A 16,309-nucleotide genomic window follows, 5' to 3' on the forward strand; every position below is an offset into this window, starting at 1 on the left:
CCGCAGCCGAGCCGCAGCCAAGGCAGTCCCTGCATCATCCAGGCGCATCCAAGGCACATCTAAGGGAGTCCCGGCTTCATCCAGGGGCATCCAAGGTGCATCCTTAACAGTCCCGTAGTCGTCCAGCCTCATCCAAGGGAGTCCTGGGGTCGTCCGGGCGCATCCAAGCCACATCCAAGACGATGTCGGCGTCATTCAGGCACATTCAAGGCGGTCCTGGTGTCGCACAGGCGCATCAAACGCGCATCAAAGGCAGTCCCAGCATCGTCTACGCGCATCCAAGGTGGTCCCAATGTCGTCCAGGCGCCACAAAGGCGGTCCCAGGATCGTCCAGGCGCATACAAGGCGGTCCAGGCGTTGTCCAGGCACATCCAAGGCGTTCCAGAGGTCACTAGACGCATCCAAGGCAATCCCAGCATCGTCCAGGCACATCCAAGACTGTCCCAGCGCCGATCAGGCGCATCCAAAGTGCATCCGAGGTGGTCCCGGTGTCGTCTAGGCGCAACAAAGGCAGTCCCTGCGTCGTCCAGGAGCATCCAAGGCAGTCTTATCATAATCCAGGCGCATCCATGACGCATCCGAGGCACATCCTAGGCGGTCCTGGCGTCGTCCAGGCGCAACCAAGGCACATCCAAAGAAGTCCTGGCGTCGTCCAGGGGCATCCAAGGTGCATCCTTGACAGGCACATCAAAAGCACATCCAAGACGGTCCCAGCAACGTCCAGACACATCCTAGGTGGTCCTGGTGTCGTACAGGCGCATCAGAGGCGCATCAGAGGCGCATCCGAGGCGCATCCAAGCAGCATCCAAGGCAGTCCCGGCGTTGTCCAGGCGCATACAAGACGCATTCAAGGCAGTCCCGGCGTTTTTTCAGGTGAATCCTAGGCGGTCCTGGCGTCGTTTAGGCGCAACCAAGGCACATCCAAAGAAGTCCCGGCGTCGTCCAGGCGCATCCAAGGCAGTCCCGGTGTCTTCCAGGTTCATCCGAAACATGTCCAAGGCGTAACCCGCAGCCGAGCCGCAGCCGAGCCGCAGCCCAGCCGCAGCAAAGCCGCAGCCCAGCCGCAGCCGAGCCGCAGCCCAGCCGCAGCCGAGCCGCAGCCGAGCCGCAGCCGAGCCGCAGCCGAGCCGCAGCCAAGGCAGTCCCTGCATCATCCAGGCGCATCCAATGCTCATCTAGGGCAGTCCCTGCATCATCCAGGCGCATCCAAGGCACATCTAAGGGAGTCCCGGCTTCGTCCAGGTGCATACAAGTAGGTCAAGGCGTTATCCAGACGCATCCAAGGCAGTCCCGGCTTTGTCCAGGCGCATCCAAGGTGATACCGGCGTCTTTCAGGCCTATCCAAGGCGGTCGCGGCGTCATCCAGGCTCATTCAAGGCAGTCCCTGAGTCATCCAACCTCATCCAAGGAGATCCCGGCGTCGTCCAGGCTCATTCCAAGGCGGTCCAGGCGTCGTCCGGGCGCATCCAAGCCACATCCAAGACGATGTCGGCGTCGTTCAGGCACATTCAAGGCGGTCCTGGTGTCGCACAGGCGCATCAAACGCGCATCAAAGGCAGTCCCAGCATCGTCTACGCGCATCCAAGGTGGTCCCAATGTCGTCCAGGCGCCACAAAGGCGGTCCCAGGATCGTCCAGGCGCATGCAAGGCGGTCCAGGCGTTGTCCAGGCACATCCAAGGCGTTCCAGAGGTCACTAGACGCATCCAAGGCAATCCCAGCATTGTCCAGGCACATCCAAGACTGTCCCAGCGCCGATCAGGCGCATCCAAAGTCCATCCGAGGTGGTCCCGGTGTCGTCTAGGCGCAACAAAGGCAGTCCCTGCGTCGTCCAGGAGCATCCAAGGCAGTCTTGCCATAATCCAGGCGCATCCATGACGCATCCGAGGCACATCCTAGGCGGTCCTGGCGTCGTCCAGGCGCAACCAAGGCACATCCAAAGAAGTCCCGGCGTCGTCCAGGGGCATCCAAGGTGCATCCTTGACAGGCACATCAAAAGCACATCCAAGACGGTCCCAGCAACGTCCAGACACATCCAAGGCGGTCCTGGTGTCGTACAGGCGCATCAGAGGCGCATCAGAGGTGCATCCGAGGCGAATCCAAGCAGCATCCAAGGCAGTCCCGGTGTTGTCCAGGCGCATACAAGACGCATTCAAGGCAGTCCCGGCGTTTTTCAGGTGAATCCTAGGCGGTCCTGGCGTCGTTTAGGCGCAACCAAGGCACATCCAAAGAAGTCCCGGCGTCGTCCAGGCGCATCCAAGGCGGTCCCGGTGTCTTCCAGATTTATCCGAAGCATGTCCAAGGCGTTACCCGCAGCCGAGCCGCAGCCGAGCCGCAGCCGAGCCGCAGCCCAGCCGCAGCCGAGCCGCAGCCGAGCCGCAGCCCAGCCGCAGCCCAGCCGCAGCCGAGCCGCAGCCGAGCCGCAGCCGAGCCGCAGCCGAGCCGCAGCCGAGTCGCAGCCAAGGCAGTCCCTGCATCATCCAGGCGCATTCAAAGCACATCTAAGGGAGTCCCGGCTTCGTCCAGGGGCATCCAAGGTGCATCCAAGCAGCATCCAAGGCAGTCCCGGCGTTGTCCAGGCGCATACAAGACGCATTCAAGGCAGTCCCGGCGTTTTTCAGGTGAATCCTAGGCGGTCATGGCGTCGTTTAGGCGCAACCAAGGCACATCCAAAGAAGTCCCGGCGTCGTCTAGGCGCAACAAAGGCAGTCCATGCGTCGTCCAGGAGCATCAAAGGCAGTCTTGCCATAATCCAGGCGCATCCATGACGCATCCGAGGCACATCCTAGGCGGTCCTGGCGTCGTCCAGGCGCAACCAAGGCACATCCAAAGAAGTCCCGGCGTCGTCCAGGGGCATCCAAGGTGCATCCTTGACAGGCACATCAAAAGCACATCCAAGACGGTCCCAGCAACGTCCAGACACATCCAAGGCGGTCCTGGTGTCGTACAGGCGCATCAGAGGCGCATCAGAGGCGCATCAGAGGCGCATCCGAGGCGCATCCAAGCAGCATCCAAGGCAGTCCCGGCGTTGTCCAGGCGCATACAAGACGCATTCAAGGCAGTCCCGGCGTTTTTCAGGTGAATCCTAAGCGGTCCTGGCGTCGTTTAGGCGCAACCAAGGCACATCCAAAGAAGTCCCGGCGTCGTCCAGGGGCATCCAAGGTGCATCCTTGACAGGCACATCAAAAGCACATCCAAGACGGTCCCAGATACGTCCAGACACATCCAAGGCGGTCCTGGTGTCGTACAGGCGCATCAGAGGCGCATCAGAGGTGCATCCGAGGCGCATCCAAGCAGCATCCAAGGCAGTCCCGGTGTTGTCCAGGCGCATACAAGACGCATTCAAGGCAGTCCCGGCGTTTTTCAGGTGAATCCTAGGCGGTCCTGGCGTCGTTTAGGCGCAACTAAGGCACATCCAAAGAAGTCCCGGCGTCGTCCAGGGGCATCCAAGGTGCATCCTTGACAGGCACATCAAAAGCACATCCAAGACGGTCCCAGCAACGTCCAGACACATCCAAGGCGGTCCTGGTGTCGTACAGGCGCATCAGAGGCGCATCAGAGGTGCATCCGAGGCGAATCCAAGCAGCATCCAAGGCAGTCCCGGTGTTGTCCAGGCGCATACAAGACGCATTCAAGGCAGTCCCGGCGTTTTTCAGGTGAATCCTAGGCGGTCCTGGCGTCGTTTAGGCGCAACCAAGGCACATCCAAAGAAGTCCCGGCGTCGTCCAGGCGCATCCAAGGCGGTCCCGGTGTCTTCCAGGTTCATCCAAAGCATGTCCAAGGCGTTACCCGCAGCCGAGCCGCAGCCGAGCCGCAGCCGAGCCGCAGCCCAACCGCAGCCGAGCCGCAGCCGAGCCGCAGCCGAGCCGCAGCCGAGCCGCAGCCGAGCCAAGTCAGTCCCTCCATCATCCAGGCGCATCCAAGGCACATATAAGGCAGTCCGGGCTTCGTCCAGGTGCATACAAGCAGGTAACGGCGTGATCCAGACGCATCCAAGGCAGTCCCGGCTTTGTCCAGGCGCATCCAAGGTGATACCGGCATCTTTCAGGCCTATCCAAGGCGGTCGCGGCTTCGTCCAGGCGAATCCAAGGCACATAGATGGCGTATCCAAGGTAGTCTCGGCGTCGACCAGGCGCATCCAAGGCTTATCCGAGCCGCATCCAAGACAGTCCCGGCGTCGTCCAGGTGCATCCAAGGCAGTCCCGAAGTTGCCCAAGCGCATCCAAGTCTTATCCAAGGTGGTCCAGGCATCATCCAGGCACACCTAAGGAGGTCCTGGTGTCGTCCAGGCGCATCCAAGGCGCATCCAAGGCGCAATCATGGCGCATCCAAGGCCGTCCCGGCATCGTCCAGACGCATCCAAGGCCGTCCCTGCGTCGTACAGGCGCAACCAAGGCGGTCCCGGCGTCGTCCAGGCGCATCCAACGCGGTCCCGGTGTGTTCCAGGCGCATCAAGGGCAGTCCAGAGGTCACAAAGGGCATCCAAGGCAATCCCAGCGTCGTCCAGGCACATCCAAGACGGTCCCAGTGTCGTCCAGGCGCATCCAAGGGGGTCTCAGAATTATCTAGGCGCCTTGGCATCGTCCAGGCGCACCAAAGGCGGTCCCGGCGACGTCCAGGCGCAAGCAAGGCGGTCCAGGTGTCGTCCAAACGCAACCAAGGCGGTCCCGGCGTCGTCCATACGCATCCAAGGTGATCTCGCTTTAGTCCAGGCGCATCCATGACGCATCCAAGGCGGTCCCAGTGTCATCCAGGCGCATCCAAGGCGGTCCAAGCATCATCCAGGCGCATCCAAGGTGATCCCGGCTCCATCCAGGCGCATACAAGGCGCATCCCAGGCGGTTCCTGCATCGTCCAGGCGCATGCAAGATGGTCCCTTCCTCTTCCAGGCATGTCCAAGGTGCATTCAAGGCGGTCCAAGCGTCGTCCAGGTACATCCCAGGCAGTTCTGACGTCGTCCAGGCACACCTAAGGCTGTACCGGAGTCATCCAGGAGCATCAGACGCGCTCCTGGTTTTGTCCAGGCCCACACAAGGCTGCCCCGGCGTCGTCCAGGCGCATACAAGGCGGTCCCGGTTTCGTCCAGGCGCAACCAAGGCCGTCCCAGCGTCGTCCAGGCGCATGCAAGGCAGTCCTGGCTTCGTCCAGCTCCATCCAAGACAGTCTCGGCTTCGTCCAGCTGCATCCAAGGCAGTCTTGGCATGGTCCAGGTGCATCCAAAGTGATCCCGGCATCGTCTAGGCGGGTACAAGTTGGTCCCAGCGTCTTCCAGGCACATCCAGGGCAGTCCTGGCATCGTCTGGGCACATCCAAGGTTGTCCTGGCGTCGATTAGGTGCATCCAAGGTGCATCCGAGGCACATTTCAAGCCACATTTCAAGTCGTCTAGGGGCATCCTAGGTGGTCCTGGTGTCGTCCAAGGGTATCCAAGGCGCATCCAAGGTGGTCTTGGTGTTTTACAGGCGCATCCAATGTGGTCCAAGCATTGTCGAGGCGCATCTAAGGTGATCCCGGCGTCATCCAGAAGCATCCAAAGTGATCCCGCCGTCGTCCAGGCGCATCCAAGCTGAGCTTGGCGTCAACCAGGCGCATTCAAATCTGTCCCGGCGTCATCCAGGCGCATCCAAGGCTTTCCCGGCGTCGTCCAGGCACATCCAAGGCAGTCCCAGCGGCGTCCAGGCGCATTCAAGGCGGTCTCCGCGTTGTCCTGGCGCATCCAAAGCATATCCAAGGCGGTCCCGGCCTCGCCCAGGCGCATTCAAGGCGCATCCAAGGCAGTCCTGGCATTGTCCAGGCGCATCCAAGGCAATCCTGGCGTCGTCCAGGCGCATACAAGCCGGACTCGGTGTCGTCCAAGCGCATCCAGTGCGATCCCAGCTCCATCCAGGTGCATCCAAGGGGGTCCCGGCGTCGTCCAGGCGCATACAAGGTGGTTCTCCGGCGTTGTCCAGGCGTGACCAAGGCGATCCCAGTGTCCAAGCACATCCGAGGCGCATTCAAGGCAATTTCAAGGCTCATCCAAGGCAGTTCTGACGCATTCGAAGCAGTCCTGGCTTCATCCAGGAAATTCCAAGGCAGCGTACCAAATTGCTCAGTGCAACAACAACAAAAAAAACACCATTGCATAAGACCTACCTGCAGTCGTGGATATGGTCTCCGTCATGCTGCCTCATTTACATTAAAAAAGAAATCATTTTATTTACTTTTGCATTGCATAAGACCTACCTGCAGTCGTGGATATGGTCTCCGTCATGCTGCCTCATTTACATTAAAAAAGAAATCATTTTATTTACTTTTGTTTTGTAGGATATGATGTTTTAAATATTGTGCCCCTTACTTTGAATTTAATATTAATTATTGCTGTTATTTCATTTAATATTATGTTTGCTCATTATTTTATTGTATTTTCTTCAGCATTCAGCAGTTGGTCAAGAATGTTTAGAGTTTAAAAATTCATAATTTATTTTTTAATTTCAGGCAAACAAAAAAAACACCATTGCAGAAGACCTACCTGCAGTCGTGGATATGGTCTCCATCATGCTGCCTCATTTACATTCATAAGGAAATCATTTTATTTACTTTTGTTTTGTAGGATAAAATGTTTTAAATATTGTGCTCCTTACTTTGAATTGAATATTAATTATTGCTGTTATTTCATTTAATATTATGTTTGCTCATTATTTTATTTTATTTTCTTCAGCATTCAGCAGTTGGTCAAGAATGTTTAGAGTTTAAAAATTCATAATTTATTTTTTAATTTCAGGCAAAGTGATGCACATTCAATCTGTTTTGTTAGACACAAAAACAATGTTATAATAAAGTTATTCTTTACTGTAAGTTGATCTTTCCTTTTTATTTAATTTTGTTTGCTTTAATCATTGAAGAATCATTAAAGTTTAATGTTAATAAGGGTACAAGCGTGGGGGGCTCAAAATGTTTTTTTCTCCCTGGGGGGCATCAGGGAATTGATTGAGCAGCACTGAACTAAGCACAGGCGCAGGGCAGGGGTGGGCAGGGTAGGCCAGGGCAGGGCAATGTTATGTTTATATTATGTTTGCTCATTATTTTATTGTATTTTCTTCAGCATTCAGCAGTTGGTCAAGAATGTTTAGAGTTTAAAAATTCATAATTTATTTTTTAATTTCAGGCAAAGTGATGCACATTCAATCTGTTTTGTTAGACACAAAAACAATGTTATAATAAAGTTATTCTTTACTGTAAGTTGATCTTTCCTTTATATTTAATTTTGTTTGCTTTAATCATTGAAGAATCATTAAAGTTTAATGTTAATAAGGGTACAAGCGTGGGGGGCTCAAAATGTTTTTTTGTCCCTGGGGGCATCAGGGAATTGATTGAGCAGCACTGAACTAAGCGCAGGCGCAGGGCATGGCAGGGCAGGGCAGGGCAGGGGTGGGCAGGGTAGGGCAGGGTAGGGCAAGGGTGGGCAGTTTCAACCAGATGCGGGCACATGACATAGCCGCACACAAAAGACTTATGCTAGTTGCGTTAATCTGTCGATGGTGTTTTCCACCATTGATGCGTTGGCATCAAGCTAACCAACCTTAGCATTCATCACATTTTCTTCACATACTGTGTCAAATCTGTATTGGGTGGTTCGCAGCCACCAAAATATTTGAGCCACTAAGCTTCAATCAGTTTTTGGTATACATAATATATTGTATGCTGTGAGTATTGTTATATTTTCTGCCTACAAGTGTTGCTGCCAAGTTTGTGTTCAAATATCAGTGATATATTGGAGTTATAATGACTGTAACATTAATCTAGAATTGTTAGCATGGTTGTGTTAGTCTGTCGATGGTGTTTTCCATAATGCGTTAGCATCAAGCTAACCAAGCTTAGCATTCATCACATTTTCTTCACACACTGTGTCAAATCTGTATTGGGTGGTTAGCAATCACCAAAATATTTGAGCCGCTAAGCTTCAATCACTTTTTAGTATACATAATATATGCCTCTGAGTTTAGTTATATTTTCTGCCTACAAGTGTTGCTGTAAAGTTTGTGTTCAAATATCAGTTATATTGGAGTTATATGACTGCAACATTAATCTAGAATTGTTAGCATTGTATGTTAGCATTAAGCTCAGACAAAGCTAAAACATCCGGGAGTTGCTAAAATACTTGTCGTACAGTGTGACTTTTGTAAATGAGAAATAATGACTTACTTGTTGCTGTTCTTCTCAAGTATTCAGATCATAATGGCTGACGTAATTTTTGGAACTCCAAATGAACATATGGAATTTACAGTAGACCATTGAAAGGCAGGCAAATGCAACTCGTGCAGCCCCCTAAAAAAAATTACAAAAGGAAAATAGTTCATTTAATTTATTTTTTACGTTATAAAAACCTACAGTCATAGCATAATTGAAAAGAATGTAAAGAATTAAATAAAAACAGCTTGCACATAATGATTTCATGCTTGTAACAGACTTGAGCCTATATATGGTCTGCAGAAACGAGCTCTAAGAGTAATATGTTGTGTACATCCGAAACGTTCATCTCAGCCTCTTTTTACTCAGCTAAGTATCCTCACTGTTTTTCAAGTCAATCATCTTCAAATTGGTCTCTTGCTTCATGGCTCATTGGGGAGAACCCTTCCCCTATTTTTTCATAACTTATTTAGACAGAATTCTCAGGTCCATAATTACCCCACATGCAGCTCAAATGACCTCAGACCACCAAAAGCCCGTACAGCCCAAACTCAATTTAACATACTAGGCTACAGAGGGTCAAAGATTTACAATTCGCTTCCACTATTTTTATGGGACTTTTCTCACCAATTTAAGAAGGCTCTGAAATCACTTATCTTAGAGACTAAATACTTTCCATATGGTATGCTAAATGAACCTGGCTGGATCCATTCATTATTCTCTTTAGTTATAGTTTTGGTGTGCTTTTTCCCTATTGTTGTATGCCTTATCCCTGTTATTAATGTTTCTTTTTTCATCTGTATGACATGTATTAGGATGCATATTTCTCTATCCATTGAAATTTTACCTTAAATGTATTCATATTTCTGGAGAATGCTACTTTGCAAGCCCCTGGAGGGTTTTTTAGACATTCTTTTTCACATGTATTTAATCTATGTACATTTTAAATGTTTTTGTATGTGAAAATAAACAAACAAAAATAATTAAAAAATTAAGCAAAAGTATACAACATGTGAAATTAGATTAACATTACTTCTCTAAAACGCTTAAACTCGGCCACAATATGTCAATAATAATAATCCAGCTGGTTATCAACACTTTTGTAGAAAAGCTGATACTACCTGCAGCCGTGGATATATGGTCTCCGTCATGCTGCCTTATTTTCATTAAAAAAAACAGCACAAATTGTTTTATTTATTTTTGTTTTGTAGGTTAAAATGTTTTATATATTGTGCTCCAGAGTTAATGGTGCTAATTACTTTGAATTGAATATTATTTATTGCTGTTATTTAATATTATGTATGTTAATTATTATTTTATTGTATTTTTTTAGCATAAAAATCGCAGTTGGTCAAGAATGTTTAGCATTTAAATAATCATAATTTATCTTAATTTCAGGCAAAGTGATGCACATTGAATCTGTTCTGTTACAAACTAAAAAACAATGTTATTCTTTATTGTAAGTTGATCTTTCTTTTTTATTTATTTTTTGTTTTCTTTAATCATTAAAGAAACATTCAAGTTTAATGTTAATAAGGGTACAAGCTTGGGGGTGGCGTAAAATGTTTTCTTCTCCCTGGGGGGGGCATCTCAGAAAATGATTGAGAAACACTGATCTCAACGCAGGCGCAGGGCAGGGCAGGGGTGGGCAGTTTCAACCAGATGCAGGCACATGACATAGCCGCAAACAAAAGACTGATGCTGGTTGTGTTAGTCTGTCGATGGTGCTTTCAATAATGCGTTAGCATCAAGCTAACCAAGCTTAGCATTCATCACATTTTCTTCACATACTGTGTCAAATCTGTATTGGGTGGTTCGCAGTCACCAGCATATTTGAGCCACTAAACATCAATCAATTTTTAGTATACATAATATATGCGCGTGAGTATTGTTATATTTTCTGCCTATAAGTGTTGCTGCAAAGTTTGTGATCAAATATTGGTGTTATATTGGAGTTATAAAGACTGCAACATTGATCTATAATTGTTAGCATTGTATGTTAACATTAAGCTCAGACAAAACTAAAACATCTGGGAGATGCTAAAATACTTGTCGTAAAGTGTGACTTTTGTAAATGAGTGATAATGACTTACTTGTTTCCTGTTCTCAAGTATTCAGATCATAATGGCTGACGTAATTTTGGAACTCCAAATGAACACACATGGAGCATCCACTACACCATTGAAATGCAGGCAAATGCAACTCGCGCAGGCCCCTAAAAAAAACAATACAAAACAAAAATTGTTTATTTTGTTTGTTTTTTACTTCATAAAAACCTACAGTAATAGCATAATTGAAAAGAATGTAAAGAATTACAGAAAGGGTTGTACATAATGATTTCATGCTTCAGTATAATACAAAGAGTTGAGCCACTAAACTTCAATCAGTTATTAGTATACATAATATACAGGACTGTCACGGGAAATTAGAATATTGTGATAAAGTTCTTTATTTTCTGCAATGCAATTAAAGAAACAAAAAAATTATATTTGGGCCAATACAGTAATATGAAATTAGATTAACATTACTTCTCTAAAACGCTTAAACCCTCAAACTCGGCCACAATATGGCAATATTGATATTCCAGCAGGTTATCAACACTGTTGGGCAGTCAAAGACACTAGAATACTGTATGAACATCAATTGAAAACGAAGCAACACGGCACATAATATTTTCAAATAGACGAGATAAACACATTTTTCACGAGACATACTTTTAGCTTTGCCCATATTTAAGGGCAACCCTATAAATCATTCTATTACACACCATTTCCATACATTTGTAGAGCAGTTTAGAGGGAAAAAAATGTGAAGTATGGTAGGCCAAGCTACAAGCTAAAACTCCGTCGTGTTGCCCCGAATGCTGTGTTCGCGCCGACGCGCGAACGAGAACAATTGCTACAATACTACCAATATTAGTACAATAGTTTATCGTATCATTTAATAAAGTTGTTTATTATTCAACTCTCCATATTATTACAATTGTTGGTAGTAGTTAATATCGTTCTTACCTCATGCGTTTCAACGCAATTTAAAAAGGAGACAGCCGCCAATTGATTACACACACCTGCGCAGTTCACAGTTAAACTCGGCCACAATATGGCAATATTAATATTCTAGAATATTCCAGCTGGTTATTAACACTTTTGGGCAGTCAAAGACACCAAAAATACTTTATTAACATCAACCAATTGAAAACGAAGCAACACGGCACATCATATTTTCAAATAAACGAGATAAACACATTTTTAACGAGACTTACCTTTAGGTTTGCCCATTTTCAGGGGCAAGTCTATAAACCATTCTAACAGTACACACCATTTCCATACATTTGTAGGGCAGTTTAGAGGGGGAAAAAATCGTAAAGGATGGTAGGCCAAGCTACAAGCTAAAACTCCGTCGTGTTGCTCCGAATGCTGTTAGCGCTAAGCTGCGCGCGAACGAGAACAATTACTACAACACTACCAATATTAGTACGACAATAGTTCATCGAATAATTTAATAAAGTTGTTTATTATTTAACTCTCCATATTATTACGATTGTTGGTAGTAGTTAATTTATAATACATCGTTCTTACCTCATGTTTTTCACCGCAATTTAGAATGGAGACAGCCGGCATGTGATTACGCCCGCGCTAATGTTGGCCGGTGAGTGAACGATTCGGAAGGAATTATTATTATTAATTATTATCATATATAATAATTTTGGGGTAGTTGTATTGTTTAATGTGTATGGGTTATTTCCACTGGATATTATTAAAAAAAAAAAAAAAGCCTTATCATTTTGTGTGTTTGTGTGTGGGGGGGATTCGTTGAACGATTCGTTTGAACGAATCTTATGAGTGAACTGATTTTAAAGATCCGTTCACCTAAAAGAACTGGAATGCACATGAGTAAATGTAAATGAGTGATAATGACTTACTTGTTTGCTGTTCTCAAGTATTCAGATCATAATGGCTGACGTAATTTTGGAACTCCAAATGAACACACATGGAGCATCCACTACACCATTGAAATGCAGGCAAATGCAACTCGCGCAGGCCCCTAAAAAAAACAATACAAAACCTTACCAGCTCAGTGGCCGGAGAGGAGAGTGTCCGCCCTGAGATTGGGAGGTCGGGGGTTCAATCCCCCGGCCGGGTCATACCAGTGACCATTATCAAAATGGTACCCATTTCTTCCCTGCTTGGCACTCAGTGTAAGGGGTTGAAATGGGGCTCCGCTGCTGCTCAGATGTGTGTGTGACGATGATCATTGGGACTTTTTGACTTTAAATGAATGAAAATGCCAAGGCTTCAATCTGCCTAGTGGCAGTTGATGAGTAGGCAGAAAACACATTCAGGGTTATCCCATTTTTATCTTCTAATAATCTAAGATTCGTTTATCGTTATATTTATCATTTATCATGTAAATTTATATTAGCAGGCTAATTATATACACACACTCAGACACAGGAGAATTTAATATGTACTACAAAGCAGTATTAATGATATTTCCCAGAGTTGCTGAAATAAACTTTACTTTATGACTTAAACTTATCTATTGTGCAAATTTGATTGTATGACGTTTTGCCACCAAGGCTTTCAGAAAAAAAATATTGTAACATGTTAAAACGATCTTGTTCTTTTTTTGTGTGTATTTGAATACATACTCTGAACTGTCCCCTTCGCCCACAAGTGTGACGTAAGACTTGGGGAACCAGCCCTGTTCTCCCTTCAGGTTTCCCAGCCACCAGCTGTCCTAGCACCTGAATCACATCGTCCTTTTCAAAGTTCAGATGGTTGTCCGTCTTTGCGGTCCAGGAGCACAGGGCCTGGGCGAGCAGGTTCCCTACCACCTGCTGATAAAAGAAAAACGGTGTATCCATATCGGTACGTTTAGACATCGAAAAGCTTTCTTGACGTGGTGTGGTTTGAAATGGTAACAGTTCCTCCAGGCAAGCTATGTCAGCCATGTCAATTGTGTGTGATATCATCCTATAATAAATCCAACAAAGCTAAGCTGTCCTGGTGTGTCAGAGTGAGTAGAGTTTGGAGAGTGTGTTGGGGTGAAGGCAGATTTAGTCCGAGCTACTTTTGCCGCTTCAAGAGCATTAGAAAGCTGCGACTGAATGGGCAACTTCGGAGGTGGCGCAGGGGCTGCTAAGTCCTTGTCTGTGCCCATACGACCAACCCTCCTCTGGGTCCACAGTCTCATCCACCTAACAGAAGAGGACGGAGAGTTGGAAAGTGAGGAGAGAATATATTAAGTGCAAAGATAATCGATTTGATTTCGGAGGGCAGCCCTTGTGAGGTGATTGCAATCATACCTCGATGATTTCATCCATTCGCGCCGTGAACGGGTAAAGTGACCTGAACGGCGTAAGAGTCACCGACTTGCTGGATTGCATGGTCCGTGGTTGCCGGCCTATGGTGGCACATGAGCAATTTGAACCAAACAAGAAGCTCCTCATTCATCATCTGATCATCTCACGTCGTATTGACTTACCTTTCCTTTCCTCCAGTCCTCGAAGCAGAGAGTTGAGCTTCTCTTGAATGTCAATCTTGCCTCCTCCACTGGACTGATGCTCCTTTCTCTTCTTCTTGCACCTTCCTCTTTCTATCCTCCTCTGCTCTTTTTCGTTCCTCCTCACGCCTCCTCCGATCGTCTTCCTGTTGGTGCTGAAGCTTCCGTTTCTCTTCCTCCCTCTTTCGCCTCTCCTCTTCCTGCTGCTCTTTTCTCCTTCGCTCCTCCTCCTCCAACCTCCTCCTCTCCTCAGAGTCTCGGACGGCTGCCTGGGCTGCCCTCTGTCTCCGCCTTTCCTCCTCCACCCGCTCCATCTCCTTTCTGCGTTCTTCTTCAAGCCGTCTCCTCTCCTCTGCCTCCTGCTCTTGCTTCCTTAGGCGTTCTTCCTCCAGCCTCCTTCTCTCCTCCTCCCGCTTCAGTCGCTCCTCCTCTTCTTTCCTTTTCCTTTCCTCCATCCTTTTATACTCCTCCAGCTTCTTCCTCTCAGCCTCCAACTGCCTCCTCTCTTCCTCCAGTTTTCTCCTCTCTTCCTCCTGTCGCCGTCTCTCTATTTGCCTCCGGCGTTCCTCCTCCTCCCTTTTCTTCCTCTCCTCTTCTTCTCTGCGCTTGCGCTCCTCCTCCTGCTTTGCCCTGAGCTCTCGTTCGGCCTCCAACTTTGCTGCCTGGATGAGAGCCTGCCTTTCTTTCTCCTCCTCCTCCCTTTGTTTGGCCTCACGTTCCTCCTGAAGTCTTCTTTGGCGCTCCTCTTCATCCCTCCTCAACTTCTCCTTCCACTGACGCTCCTTTTCTAGCTTGATAAGCCTGCAAAACAGATGAAAACACGAACGTGAAAATTGTAAAGCAGGTTCGATGGCGTTTCACTTGTGAAAACGTGTAAAAGACCTTTGAGCTTCCTCCTCCCGCCGCCTCCTCTCTTCTTCTAGTTTCCTCCTCTCCTCGTGCTCCTGCTTCTTTCGAATCAGCTCTTGCTTTTTGTCCTCTTTGATGCTTCGTAGGTTCTCGAGTGCTGCCTGCTGCATTTGCTGGCTCGCTTTTAGTTCCTGATGTAGATGAAAAACAGGGGGTGACTGGACTAACAAGTAAGGGGCTGAGCAAAAGGAGTAAAAGTAAAAATACATGTTAGACGAGTGAGGGGGGGTGGGGTCAAAACATAAAAAAATGGGGATAGCCAATGACACCAGCCAATAAAATATATTCAAAGTTGAGAACAAGAAGAAGAATGAAAACCTTCAGCAGGTAGAAGAGATTACGCAGGCAGGCCAGCGGTGAGACGACTGCCTCAAGCAAAGCGTCGTTAGCACCCACATGCTGCAAAGTTACAAGGAAGATGTGCAACAAGAGGACAGGAGGAAGATGCAGAAGAAACAAACAACATTTGAAGGTAGCAAAAGATAAGGTCAAAAAGGAGGAAGCAAGTTGGACACAATTGTATATGAGAACATGATCAAACTTTGTAGTTCATGGACAAGTTGTGTTTGCGCTCAGACATAAAAGCATTAACGGGTGAGACAAATTGAACTTGGTCGATAACCAATCCAGCAGCACTGAAGCACAAGGCGTCTTTCCGATGAATTTCAAATGTGGTGAACTAACCAATGCCGCTTTGAAGCATTAAATGTATTGATTGGATCTTTACTGGCAATTAGCATTCTAGCACGAATGTCACTAACAGACTAAATGTATCCACTATCTGCTGTTGAGTAAATAAATGCTATGAGGAATTAAGTTACATAAAGCGTGACACAGTGTGACCCATACACACAGTCGTATTGACTCACTATTTCATGTGACTGCAAGGCTTCCAACTGAGTTTTCAGGTTTGTGCATGCACCTCGCTTCTGGTTGACATTGAGCTTCAAGTTGGAGATGGTGGACACTACAAACATAGGATGAGACAGCACAAAAAGCTGGTATTTATGAGGCAAATACTATAGGAGATATATATTTTAATGTATTTGAATTAATACTAACGTGTCAAGCGTTGCATTGGGTTACACGCTATACTCATTTTTGTGTTTCTTATGATGTCTTTTGTGTCAGTTTGCAAAATAAATATTACCACCAACCTGACAGGTTATTCACCGCCATGCTTTGGAGTGTCTCTGTCAGCCTTTTCTGTTCTGGGGTGAATAGGGCTAATTTCTTCTGGAACTCCTGTCAAAAAGTTTTGTTGCATTCAGCAAACAAAATGGTAATCCTAAACAGTTGGAAAGAAAACCAACGCTAACCTCAATCTGTTGCTGAATGTTTTTGATGTCAAGAGGGCGTGCATCTTTCCTCTGATTAATAAGGTCCAGCTGGGAAGCTTCTTCTTATTTGGTGTCAAGCTCTAGTCCTCGGGGCCGCGTTCCAACATGTTTTCCAAGAGACCCTTGTTAAGCGCACCTGCGTGAAGAGTTTTAGCCACTTTCACGTTCAAAAAGAGCTAAAACATTTCACGCACCTGCACTTAACGAGGGAATCACTCGGACACTCCATTAGGTACACCGCCATTTTCAAGTCTACCTCATTACAGGCCACTTTATTAGGGAAATATCATGATCAAAGGTCACAGGTGTCAAGCTCTCGTCCTCGGGGCCGCATTCCAACATGTTTTCCATGTTTTACAGTACAACTTGTACTGTATTTAATAATAGGT

The 16,309-nt window shown here is 47.3% G+C and overlaps 1 protein-coding gene across 9 annotated transcripts in view; it reads right to left on the minus strand.

Annotated features, from left to right (window-relative positions):
• Positions 1-16,036, minus strand: part of LOC148391108 (uncharacterized) — an 81,797-nt gene extending 65,761 nt beyond the window's left edge. For 4 of the 9 annotated variants that reach the window (XM_088389818.1, XM_088389817.1, XM_088389815.1 and 1 more), the window contains exons 1-8: positions 15,754-15,872; positions 15,450-15,547; positions 14,554-14,711; positions 13,654-14,472; positions 13,475-13,572; positions 12,818-13,366; positions 12,089-12,210; positions 8,182-8,304 (exon numbers count right to left, since the gene is read on the minus strand). In XM_088389818.1, coding sequence (XP_088245944.1) covers positions 13,704-14,472; positions 14,554-14,711; positions 15,450-15,547; positions 15,754-15,847 — 1,119 coding nt within the window. In that variant the 5' untranslated portion in view covers positions 15,848-15,872 and the 3' untranslated portion in view covers positions 8,182-8,304; positions 12,089-12,210; positions 12,818-13,366; positions 13,475-13,572; positions 13,654-13,703. Of the gene's footprint in view, positions 1-8,181; positions 8,305-10,259; positions 10,382-12,088; positions 12,211-12,817; positions 13,367-13,474; positions 13,573-13,653; positions 14,473-14,553; positions 14,712-15,449; positions 15,548-15,642; positions 15,878-15,899 lie in introns of those variants that run through there. The other 5 variants (XM_088389823.1, XM_088389821.1, XM_088389816.1 and 2 more) reach the window with 5 other exon arrangements.
• Positions 16,037-16,309: the final 273 nt, after the last annotated feature.

The sequence above is a fragment of the Syngnathus floridae genome, chromosome 11, assembly GCF_059516105.1.
Source record: "Syngnathus floridae isolate MCC-2025c chromosome 11, RoL_Sflo_1.0, whole genome shotgun sequence".
NCBI classification, from domain to species: Eukaryota; Metazoa; Chordata; class Actinopteri; order Syngnathiformes; family Syngnathidae; genus Syngnathus; species Syngnathus floridae.